This window comes from Kogia breviceps, chromosome 14 (assembly GCF_026419965.1).
Source record: "Kogia breviceps isolate mKogBre1 chromosome 14, mKogBre1 haplotype 1, whole genome shotgun sequence".
Lineage (NCBI taxonomy): Eukaryota > Metazoa > Chordata > Mammalia > Artiodactyla > Physeteridae > Kogia > Kogia breviceps.
The window spans coordinates 82,190,979-82,203,765 of NC_081323.1; the positions used below are offsets into that span (position 1 = coordinate 82,190,979).

Sequence of the window (12,787 nt, forward strand, 5' to 3'; positions counted from 1 at the left end):
AGGGTCTTGTAAGGAGGTCTCGTAAGGATTAAATGAGAATGTCCTATAAAGTTCATGGCAACAGTGCAGTGGCCCTTCCCATTTGCTTTGAGATTGATTAAAATCACCTGGGGAAATTTGAAAACTACTAATGTCTGCCTGCAACTCCTCCATGCCCCCTTCTTTTTTAATTGGTCTGGGGTAGGGTTGGGGCATTAGTGGGTTTCAAAAGCCCCCCAGGTGATTCTAATATGCAGCCAGGGTTGAAAACTATTTTCTAGCTCAGTGCTTCTCAAACTGTAGCATGCATCAGAATCCCCCCATAGGTTCACTCCAGTAGAATTCTGTGACGATGGAAGGGCTCTGTACGTGTGTCCAATATGCTAGCCATGTGTGGCCGCTGAGTGCCTGCAATGTAATGAGTGCAACTGAGGCCCTGACTTTTGAATGTTACTTGATCATAATTAATTTAAATAGTCACATGTGGCCAGTGGCTACCCTGTTGGACAGTGCAGACTTGGGGAGTTCGTTAAAACAGATGGCTGGGCCCCACCCGCAGAGATTCTAATTCAGGAGGTCTGGGGTGGGAGCCGAGAATGTGCATTTCTAATACGTTCTCAGGTGATGCCAATGCTGCTCGTCCAGGGACCACACTTTGAGAATCACTGCAAGTGCACCAAATAAATGTTAATTGTAACTGGCCCAAGCTTCCCGCAGTTGAAACCGCAGGGCCTCCTTCTGAAGGTTCTGGTCTCAATCTTACAGGGTCACAGACTAGGACTCAGAAGCCGGACAGACTTCTTCTAATACCAGCTCTCTCGATTTCTGTGGCTCACAAGAGGTGACTGAGGATGGGGGGGCGGGTGGGGAAACGTGTAGAAGACGCTCTTGATTCCAAATCACTGCTCTCTGGGGGATGAGAAAACCACCGCCATTTAACCATGGAAGAGTTTGTGCGAAGACTTGGGGGAGATCTCTCTAGAAAACTCTAGCTAATTCTCCCCAGATAATTTCAGAGCATTCTGCTGGGTGTCGACAGTATTTTTTTAAAATAAATTTATTTATTTAATCTATTTATTTTTGGCTGAGTTGGGTCTTTGTTGCTGCGCGCGGGGGCTACTCTTCATTGCAGTGCACGGGCTTCTCATTGCAGTGGCTTCTCCTGTTGCGGAGCACGGGCTCTAGGCGTGTGGGCTTCAGTAGTTGTGGCTCACGGGCTCTAGAGCGCAGGCTCAGTAGTTGTGGAGCATGGGCTTAGTTGCTCTGTGGCATGTGGGATCTTCCTGGACCAGGGCTCGAACCCGTGTCCCCTGCATTGGCAGGCAGATTCTTAAACACTGCACCACCAGGGAAGCCCGCTGACAACATTTGATGAACTCTGTCCACCTGTTGTTTCTTCACTGCTGTTCGTGCAGAAAGTAACCATTCTAAACTTGGTTATTGAGCACTTGCTATATGCCAGGCATGGGGCTAGAACAGAGGTGAGCAGGCATGGCTCCTGATTTTTGAGGAGGAGCTCAGCGTCTATTGCTAATAACGCAAGTGATCAAGGCCTATGGAAACAGAGCCAGGTATCATGGGATGCCGGGGCAGAAAGGGTGACAGCGCAGGCCACCTGGGCAGAAACACACCCTGAGGGCCAGCCCAGCTGAGCAGCACACAGGCCTGGGCCAAAGGACCAGCCAGTGCTGGGGCCACAGTCTAGGGTCTGTCAGAGGCCGGAACTGTCTTTGGACTCTTGGAGGCCTGGGCTTAGTGGGGAGGCCAGCAGGGTGGTGGGGATCGCAGTCTTTCTGCTCACGTGAAAATGCCCTTGGGCTTCAGCCCCTCCCCGCACTAGGGCCAAGAGAACAGACACAGTGTGGGCAGCTCCATCTCCCTGGCCCTGAGCTGCACAACTTGTATGGAGACGGGGGCTAGGCCAGCTGGTCCAAGCAGGGAACCAGACTGGGGGTTAGGTGATGCCCAGGAAAGCTTGGGCCAGACGGGAGGGAGAGACTCACCAGTTTGGAAGAGGTTAAGTTCACACTCCAGGTAGTCGAACATTTCCACTGTCAGCTGGAAACTGGGGACCCAAGAGGAAAGAGAGCTTATACTCCACGGCCCGAGGCCAGAGCTCCACCTGTCCCTGCCCCCAAGCCCTGTACTGCCACCAGTGTACACGTGCAAACACACACACACACACACACACACACACACACACACACACACACCAGCTTCAATTCTTAGCCCCGACCTAAGTGGGTATTAAGGCCATTGGAAGATCAAGAAGGGCGAATTCAACAGTGACAGCAGCAAAGAAAGAGGGCAGAGGGGCACAGAGAAGGGAGGCCTGGAGTGGGAGATGCCCTGGAAGGGTTCTTGAGGAGGCGCCAGGAGTAAGTGGCCCCAAGGTCAAGTCACTCAGGGGCTTTAGTCCCCACCCCAGCCACTGCCCTTGCCCTCAGGCCCTCTGGGACCCTAACCGGAAGTGACAGCATCTACCCAAGCTTTCTCTCTCGTCGAGTCTAGAAAGTGAGGACAGCCACTCACAAGTTGTTAACATCACTCTCTCCAGCCTCGTCCAGCTGCCGGTCACTCATCTGAAGGTTGCCTGGGAACCTGGGATTCTGGAAGGGAGGCAGAGGAAGTCAGCACAGGGCACCTCAAGAGCTCTCTATACAGACCAACTAAGCCGACATCAAGCAAGCCAGCCCCGCTGGGCTCGGGCCGCAGCACGTGGGTTCTGCTTGGTGCAGGTGTCTGCAAGCTGCCTGGGGAGGTGTGGCAGCGCTCACAGCCTCACACACGCACACACAGGTCCTGTGACTGGTTGACGACAAAGAACACCCACCACCCATCATCACAGGGGAAGGCTTCATCCCAACCCTGGGACCCAGGGGAGGGGCCTCGCTCACAGCCTGTGCCACAGACATCTTCTCCGTGGTGCAATGACACCGAGCGTGTGAGAGTGGTCGGTCTTCAACTTGACACCCACACCACGCAGGCAAGTGCAGCCTTTGCTTATTTCCAATATGGTCTGAATACTATCCAGGCTTCCCGCTGCCTTCTGGCCGTTTCCTGAAGCGGCTATTGTGAGCTCAGGGCAGGCAAACCCATTCTCATATTAACTTTAGCAAAACATAATTAGTAGAATAAACTTGAAGGCTGGAAAATATTACATCAAGCGCCCGCACGGTCAGGGGAAATGATGTGGCATCATCAGTTGTGGAGTATCTGTATCCCGCTCTCTTCCTCAGTATGGTCTGTCTGGAGCGGGTGGAACACAGGGCAGCGGGGCAGGTGGAGGGGAGCACAGAGAGATGGGTGGCCAGTCCACCAAGGGGGCTCTAAATGCCAGTGTGAGTTCTTCAGGCTCTGAAGACAGAAATCCTCCACTCGGGCACCTCCCTCTCTGGCTGGAACAGCCGGCACTCTGCCCTTGCAGCCCCTTCCTGCCCTCAGGCCCACTACCCCTGCTCCTCTGCCTCAGAGACTCAGGCCGGTTCCTTTATCCTTCTGGTCGCATTTACTTCCTCACTCGGTCTGGACATTATGATGATCTGGTCCCCTTCTCCATTTCCACTGCCAGCTCCCTAATTCTGGCCATTTCCCCTCCCACCTGGCATGCCATTCATCCTCACCTCCTCTGTGCCTCATACCCACCCTTCAAGGACCACCTCAAGACCCACCTCCTTCATTCTGCCTTTGAGGATGCCATATCCCTCCATCATTTCAAAACATCCCTGGCACTTTTCTGCAGGCACACATACCTGCCCGGCACTATTACACAGCTACTGCAGGTGTATAAGCTTCTCTCCCCGACAGATTTGTAAACGCCTAAAGAGTAGACCCTTTTTTCTTCTTCTTATATGTCACTTGGCACACAGTTTTACATGCATTAAGTGTGTAAGAAATACCAGCTAGGGCTTCCCTGGTGGCGCAGGGGTGAAGAATCCACCTGCCAATGCAGGGGACATGGGTTCAAGCCCTGGTCCGGGAAGATCCCGTGTGCCACAGAGCAACTAAGCCCACGTGCCATAACTACTGAGCCTGCGCTGTAGAGCCCGCGAGGCACAACTACTGAAGCCCGCGTGCCTAGAGCCTGTGCTCCGCAACAAGAGAAGCCACCGCAATGAGAAGCCCGCGCACCGCAACGAAGAGTAGCCCCCGCTCGCCACAATTAGAGAAAGCCCGCGTGCAGCAAAGAAGACCCAACACGGCCAAAAATAAATACTAATAAATAAAATAAATATTAAAAAATCTTATATAAAAAAAAGAAATATCAGCTAAAGTCATATCTTGATTAGAAGGTCCTGTGTGGAAACTTACTATATAAATGGAAGGCATTGTTTCTATTAACAGTCAAGTCAGTGCTTCTGAAGTATTTTTATAAGGCCACCTGGTGGATCGGGTTCCTCTTTCTATTTGCAAAATGGGGAACAAAAGGTGCAGAAGACCTGGGCCAAAATCCCAGGCCCCTTGTCACATCCCAGGGGCCTGACTGCAGTCACTCTATAAAATGTTTCCCCTTACATAGCTGGGATATGGTGTGAACACTCCCTGAGAAGCCAGGCTGTCTCATTACCTGGAAAACTTGACAACTAAGCCCAGCCAAGGTGTGGGGGGACAGGGCAGGGAGGTGGGGGAAGCGGGGGCGGGGGGAGTGCATGGCTCTCAGTGGCAGCAGGGCTGTCGCAAAGACTCACTTTGGTGTGGTACTCCATCTTCGTTCTCAGCAGTTTGAGGTAGATGCTGCAAAGCTGCCCATACCCCTCACTCAGGTGGCCCTTTCAGGATGAGGAAAGAAAGCAGGGTGTCAACACGAAGAACATTGGTTTGAGAGATCTACAGCCAGGATTTCTTTTTGAAAGAACATATATTTTTTGTGTGAAAATAACATACATCTGCTGTTGAAAATTTGGAAAATGTAAAAAAGTACATATGCAAACAAATCACCCTTAACCTAACCACCAGATATAATCATATATACACTATTGATACTATGTATAAAATAGATAACTAACGAGAGCCTACTGTATAGCACAGGGAACTCCACTCAATGCTCTGTGGTGACCTAAGTGGGAAGGAAATCCAAAAAAGAGGGGATGTATGTATACATATTGCTGATTCACTTCACTGTACAATAGAAACTAACACAATACTGTAAAGCAACTATACTCCAACAAAAATTTAAAAAAAGAACTACAATGAGATACCACCTCACATCTATTAGGAAAGCTAATATCAAAAAAAAAAAGTGCTGGGGAGGATGTGGAGAAATTGGTACCCTTGGACACTGTCAGTGGGGATGTAAATGGTACAGCAACTGTGGAAAACAGTATGGCAGCTCCTCAAAAAATTACAAATAGAATTACTACATGATCCTGAAATTCCACCTCTCAGTATATACTCAAATGAATTGAAAGAAGGATCTTGAAAATATTTGCACAACCATGTTCATAGAAGCATTATTTACAAGAGCTAAAACATGGAGGCAACCAAAGTGTCCATCGACAGATGAATGAATAAACAGAATGTGATATACCCATACAACGGAATATTATTCAGTCTTAAAAGGGAAATTCTGACATGTACTACAACATGAATGAATCTTTTTGTTTTCAACATGAATGAATCTTGAGTACATTATGTTAAGTGAAATAATCCAGTCACAAAAGGACAAATTGTATATGATTCCATTTATATGAGGTACTTAGATTAGTAAAAAATCTTGAGACAGAAAGTAAAATGGTGGTTTCTAGGGGCTGGAGGTGGGGAGGGGAATGGGGAGTTATTGTTTAATGGATATAGATTTCCAATTTTACAAGATGAAAAGTTTCAGAGATGGATGGTGTGATGATTATACAACATTATGAACGTACTTAATACCACTCAACTGTACACTTGAGAAGTGGTTAAGGTAGTAAATTTCATGGTATGTGTATTTTATCACAATAAAAATTTGGAAAAATTTTAATAAAATGTTGATATACAGTGAAAAACAAAATTAGAAAGAACATTTGGAAAATGTAAAAAAGTACGTATGCAAACAAATCACCCTTAACCTAACCACCAGATATAATCATGGCTAACATTTTGGGGTTCACAATGTTATCTTTTCAATTTAAATGGACTTAATTTTTTAGGGGAGTTTTAGGGTCACAGCGAAATGGAACAGAAAGTACAGAGATTCCCCATGTCCCCCCTGTCCCCACACATACACAGCCTCTTCCACTGTTAACATCCCTCACCAGAGCGGGACATTTGTTATAATTGATGAAACTGACACATCGTTATCATCCAAAGTAAAGATTGCATTAGGGTTCACTCTTGGTGCTGTACATCCTATGGGTTTTGACTAATGTATAATGACATGGATTTACCATTATAGTATCATACAGAGTAGTTTCACTGCCCTAGAAATCCTCTGTGCTCCACCTTTATTTTAAAAGATAAAATGGGATCAATATGGTTTTTTTCACTTAATATACTGCAATTTTTTCCATCTTCTTAAATTTTCTTCTGTATCATTATTTTTCGTAACTACCCAGTACATTATAAGTCTGTACTGTAATTTATCAGACTAGCTTCCTACTGTTGTGTGTTTTAGTTGTAGACAAGTTTTCCTATGTAAACTATGTTTCGATGAACATTCTTACAGTATCATCTTGTGTACAAACATCCTTTGGGTAAATTCTGGACGATGCTTCTCATTTAAGAACCTTAAGTCTCCCATCCTTAGTAATCACAGCCTGACTATGGGCTATCTCCTTTCTTTTGTCTCTCTATCTAAACACAGGAGAGGAAACACCTCCTCCAGATGGATTTCAACGGACTAAGAGCATCTATGGTATTATACCTGGGATGGGGGTTTGAAATGGGACTAAACTTAGCTGGTAAAGAAGAAGCCTTCCCATGGAGTCTGCCCATGCAGTCATGTCTTAGGTGCCTGGGCAGAAGCTAGGCTTAGAGTGATGCTGGCAACTCCCCATTATATACAAAAGAAAAGGGAAATGGGGCACAAAGAACCTTAAACTGAATAACTGTGGCTCCCACGTGAGTCTTGACTTCTACATTTTCTTCTAAGTGCATCTACATCCTCTAGCATAGAGGAATCCTTTGAAAGATGCCTCAAGGGGCACCAAAGAGAGTTGAGTAATCAAAGGAGTTTAAAAACATCAATGCCAGAGATGACAGTATTTCATAATGTATTAATTTTCTATGAAAATTCGTATTTTATGATATACTTGTTCATTATAGAAAAATCAGAAAGTAGTGAGAAGTAGAAAAAGCAAAAATATGCTCACCATCAAAGACAACTATACTTCATGTGAAAATGTATGAGGATCAAAAAGGTGGGGACTGCCCTGGTGGTGCAGTGGTTAAGAATTCGCCTCCTAATGCAGGGTACGCGGGTTAGAACCCTGGTCAGGGAACTAGATCCCACATGCATGCTGAAACTAAGAGTTCCCATGCCACAACTAAGGAGCCCGCTGGCTGCAACTAAGGAGCCCACCAGCCACAACTAAGACCCAGCACAACCAAAAATAAATAAATAAAATGAATGAAAAATTTTAAAATGGATTATATTTTAAAAAAGTAAAAGGTGAATGGATCAAAGACTTAAATGTAAAATGCAAAACTATAAAACTCCTAGAAGATTACAAAGGAGAAAACCTGGATGACCTTGCGAATGGTGATAACTCTAGATACAACACCAAAGGCACAATCAATGAAAGAAATAATTGGTAAGCTGGGCTTCATTAAAATTAAAACCTTCTACTCTGGGACTTCCCTGGTGGCGCAGTGGTTAAGAATCCTCCTACCAATGCAGGGGACATGGGTTTGAGCCCTGGTCCGGGAAGATCCCACATGTTGCAGAGCAACCAGGATGACCTTCAGTAGGTGAATGGATACGTAAACTGTGATGCATCCAAACAGTGGAATATTACTGAGCAGTAAAAAGAAATGAGCTATCAAGCCATGAGAAGATGTGGAGGAAACTTAATTGAATATTACTGAAAGAAGCCAGTCTGAAAAGACTACATACTATATGATTCCAACTATATGACATCTGGAAAAGGTATAACTATGGAGACTGTAAAAAGATCAGTGGTTGCCAAGAGTTGAGGGGGTAGGGGTGGGGAGTGAGTAGGGGTGGGGTGGGATGAACAGGTAGAGCACAGAGGATTTTTAAGTCAGTGAAAATATTCTGTGTGATGGATACATTTGTCCAAACCCACAGAATGTACAACACCACAAGTGAACTGTAACGTAGACTATGGCCTTTGGTGACTGTGATGGATGTGTCAGTAGGTTCATCCATTAGGGGAGGCTATGCATGTTTGGGGGCAGGGCAGGTATATGGAAACTCTCTACTTTCTACTCAATTTTTCAGTGAACCCAAAACTGCTCTTAAAAAAAATAAGGTCTTAATTAAGAAAAAAAAGTAAAAGAAGTTTCTAACTTCAGAAACTCCTAGTCAAATGGAAGAGACAGACTACATAGGAAAAAGGACCTAAAAGAATTCTATTTTGGATAACAAGGCAGGCAGGCTAGGTACCTGGGTTGACCTTCCCACTGAAAACTACTAACAATATTGAGTGAAATATTAAAAATGCTTTGAAGGCATTAATGAACTTGCAAGAGAGTAAGGAATCCTCAGGCCAGGAACTGAGTAATTCAGATATTCAGAGAGCAAATGACTTGATGAGGTCAGGGAATGGTGGGGAGGGGGCACTTTGCCACATCAAGTGAACCTGAGTTTTGGTTTTCTGGGCCTTAAGGCCCAGGTGGTGAACAGGAGGCAGGGCTCTCACCTGCCCAACTTGAGGAGTCTAGTGGAAGAGCCAAAAGACTTCCTCCTCGGTGCAGGGGAATTAAGGGTAAATTGGAAATAACACACATGTACTCCGGCACTGGATGAGTGCCCCCTGAGGACTGCAAAGAAAATCTACTGCCTTAAACCACTGTTGTGATCAGAGGGCAGAAAAAACTACTGCTGAGAATTGGACCCATGAACCAGTCCTCAAGGGGGTCTGCTCAGAATTCACAAAACTTTTAAGCTGAGAATTTAATTTAGAGTGATCTTAATGGATGCAAGTGCCAATTCCCTCTGGAGGAAGCTGCCTTTGTTAGAATTCAAAGAATTCCCACCAAAAAAATCTCCAGGAAAATGAGCAGCTCACAGTAGAAAAGTAACTAAATACAAAAAGAAACTACATAGCAGGAGCAAAATTCATCAAAACAACAGATGGCAGAAACAGACCTCTAAGGGCTTTAGATACTAGAATTATAAAAAGTGATATATAAAACCACTATATTTAACAAGCCTAAAAAAATTAGAGACTGTTTCAAAATATGTGCAGGGCACAATAAATTATAAAGAATGCCAAGCAGATTAGAAAAAACAAAACAAAACCAAACCTAAAATTCCAAGAAATGAAAATGATACTAAAATTGAAAACCTTATGGAGAGGTTTAGCAACAGATTAGACCCAGCTGAAGAGGGAATAAGTGAACTGAAAGCTAGATTTACTGAAATTATCCAGAATGCAGTATAGAGACAAACAAACAGGTAGAAAAAAATGAAATAGTGGTTTAAAGACATGGGGAATAGAGTGAGAAAGTCTAAAATACTGCTAACCAAAGTCTTAGAGGAAAACAAAGAATGAAGCAAATCAATATTTAGAGACAATGAGAATTTTTCGTAACTGATAAAATATAATAATCTACAGATTTAAAAAGTCCAAAGAATCTAGAATAAATTCACATCTAGATAAATACTAAGAACTTAAAAACAGAGAAACAAACAGATTAGCTTCAAAGAAGCAATGGTAAGTCTGACAGCAGACTTCATAAAAATGATGGAAGCCAGAAGTCGGTGGAAGGACATCTTGCCTAATATCTTCCATGTGCTGAAAGAAAAGAACTATTATCCCAGAATTCTAAAGTCAGAGAAAATATCTTCCATGAATGAGGGTGAAATAAAGACATTCTCCATCAGGTAAAAGTGGTTGTTTGCCACCAGCAGACTCTCACTAAAGGAAGTTCTAAAGGAAATAACTCAGGCAGAAAGAAAGAGATCCCAAATGGATGGCCTGAGATCTAAGAGGAAATGAAGAGTGCAGAATAAGACAATTAAAATAAAATATCTTCTAGGGTCTAAAAGCAACAAAAGTTAAAGTGCATGACAACAACATACAAGGGAGTGAATGGGGTTAAAATATTCTAAGGTCTTTGTGCTATACTGGAAACAGATATGATATTTAGACATTAATATGAATTTTAGACATTGAAAACCTAAGCATGCACTTTGTAACTATTAGATAACATTATCAAAAAATTTTAAAAAACCAAAACCTCTGCTTTTATTTTTTATCTTTCCACTAGTAATGAGGGGGAAATTGAATGAGAAAGAAAATACCCAATCAATCTAATAGAAGGCACACAATGAGAGAAATAGAAACAGAACAGATGGGACAAATAGCATAAAATAAGATGGGAGATATAAATCTAAACATATTATGAATTATAATAAATGTAAACAGAGTAAGTGTCCATTTGAAAGACAAAGACTGCCATCTTGAATTTTTAAAAAAATCTAACTAAATGCTATTGACAAGTATATTTCTAAGATAAAAGAATATAGAAAAGTCAATCAGTCAATCACTATGCTGTATATCTGAAACTAATATAGTATTATAAATCAACTATACTTCAATTTTAAACAAAAACTGACCATGAACTAGCTCACACAGCAAGTCTCAAAAAAACTTTGAAAATCAATATCATATTGATTCTCTGGCCACAGTGCAATAAATATATATGTAAAAAATATTTAAAAGAATATAGAAAAGTAAAAGGATGAAAAAAGATATACCAGATAAATTCTAGCAAAAAAAGGAAAAAGACCTAAGCTTTCCATGTTACAGAAATGTAATAGAAAGCTCTCTAGTGTACAGTTGGGAGTTTTGGGGACAAACCTCTGCTTTGTTTAGGTTAACTAGTCTTGTGACATAGGAAAAGCTGCTTCCCTCTCTGGGCCTGTATTTCTCATCTCTAATGGGTAGATTGGACAACATAATTGCTAACATTTTGCGAGCGCAGACAGACACAGGTAAGAATTTGAAGGAAAGGGCTAACATAGTAGTTCTTAACCAGTGGGGCAAAATGACACATCAGAATCACCTGGGGAGATTCTCCAAAAGGCAGATTACCTCCTGTCCATACACATACTCCTTGAGGGATTCCGGTATGTGTACGAAACCACTCTTTTCAATGTATTCTGATATTGCCACCTACCTCCTCCCTCTTCCTAAGACACTGAGAATCCCTAGACAGGAAAGAAAAACCACTGGCATTAAGGATTGGGAATGCCAGTTCTCAATGTACTGTGACTCCAATGGGACCAGTAGAAGGAAAAGAAGTAGGAACTGTGACAGTGTCACTGCCGAAGGATCCCAATGTCCAGAGAGCATTATGACATGAGCTTCCATCGGCAGGAGAAACTCCCAGGCCCTAGAACTTCCCTACAGCTTCCAGGGACCACAGGTAAGACTGTGGTTATCATGGTTCCATTTGGGGGCATCTTTGACTCCCTCCCTGATGTTCATGAGAGAAATGCTAAACAAACTGAAAGAGATGAATTTGTTCCATTCCACAGTCCTTGTTCTGTGCCCTCTGGGAAAGGATAAGGTGGCACAGGTGGCCCCTGGGTGCGTGTCCAAACTCACCCACATCCTGCTCATGTCACTCAATTCGTTTTTGTATCTCAGAGAGTCCTTCAGGACCTGGAGAGAGAAGGAGAGGAGACAGAGGATGGTGAAACATGGGTCTGGGGTGGAGCAGAGAGGGTGATGGGAGAGAGACGAAGCCGTCTCTGAAACTGGTACCCAAGAGGCCAGGAGATGGGGGCAGCTGCCATCCCCTGTGCGAGAGTGGACAGTGGCTCTTGTGACTCAGGCAACTGCACTTTCCCCACATGGGTCCCTGGATCCCTGCCCATCCCCTGCAGCCCCAGGAACTCACGTTTGAGTGTCCATCCCGGAGGAGTTTGTGGAACACGTGGCAGAACTTCCAGCAGAGCACAGCGTTGCTGGAGAGGGGCAGCCGGTTGACCACAGACCAAAAGGTCTGTGCCCCCTTTTCATGGTGGGTGCCCAGTATACATGGTGAGGGAAGGTCATGGAAAACAAAGGCAACCAACCCTGGGATGAAGCCTCGAAAGCCCACCACGGGGGCTGTGTGTTGTTCATGGCGCCTGGCACTACCCATCAGAGGGCACCGCTTGTAATGAAGGCACCACAGATCCGTACAAGTATCCTGGCAGTTTTTTGGCGGATGGCAAAAAAGTGCCTCCTTCTAATAAAATCCATTTTATTAGATGATTTCCAAAGAGACAGCCATGTCTTTTGGGAGGGGTGTCTTTTCCTAATTTGCACAAGTGTGTTCTGGGCGAGCAGTGGCTCTGGTTGGCCTTTAGTGGGAAGATGCTTCTGTTGGAATTAGGGCTTTGCTGTGGGAAGACAGACTCTGCCCTTCCTCTAGGTTTGCTGAGTTTGTGGTGGGGCCTTTGTGGGGAGGTGGGTGGAGGGTGTGGTGTGTGTGTATAATTACAGCTAACATTTTAACAACACAATACAGCCTCTCAAAATTCTTTCTTATGCACTATTCCAAAGCAAGGGTGCACTTCAGCTCTTCACGTGCCCTGGCCCCTGCTGGGGACCCTACCCCCCCACCCCCACCCCGGCTACTGACACCCTTGGCTCCTCTTTCAGGTAGCGTCTGGCTCCTCTCCCATTAGGCACTGTGCTCTAACCCTGAA

General features: G+C 44.4%; 1 protein-coding gene across 2 annotated transcripts in view; it reads right to left on the bottom strand.

The window, feature by feature from the left end:
- The window catches only part of HIP1 (huntingtin interacting protein 1), a 154,307-nt gene that overhangs the window by 34,407 nt on the left and 107,113 nt on the right, over positions 1–12,787 (bottom strand). For both annotated transcript variants that reach the window (XM_067013922.1, XM_067013923.1), the window contains exons 3-7: positions 11,992–12,134; positions 11,697–11,753; positions 4,668–4,748; positions 2,512–2,588; positions 1,983–2,044 (exon numbers count right to left, since the gene is read on the bottom strand). In XM_067013922.1, coding sequence (XP_066870023.1) covers positions 1,983–2,044; positions 2,512–2,588; positions 4,668–4,748; positions 11,697–11,753; positions 11,992–12,134 — 420 coding nt within the window. The remainder of the gene's footprint in view (positions 1–1,982; positions 2,045–2,511; positions 2,589–4,667; positions 4,749–11,696; positions 11,754–11,991; positions 12,135–12,787) is intronic.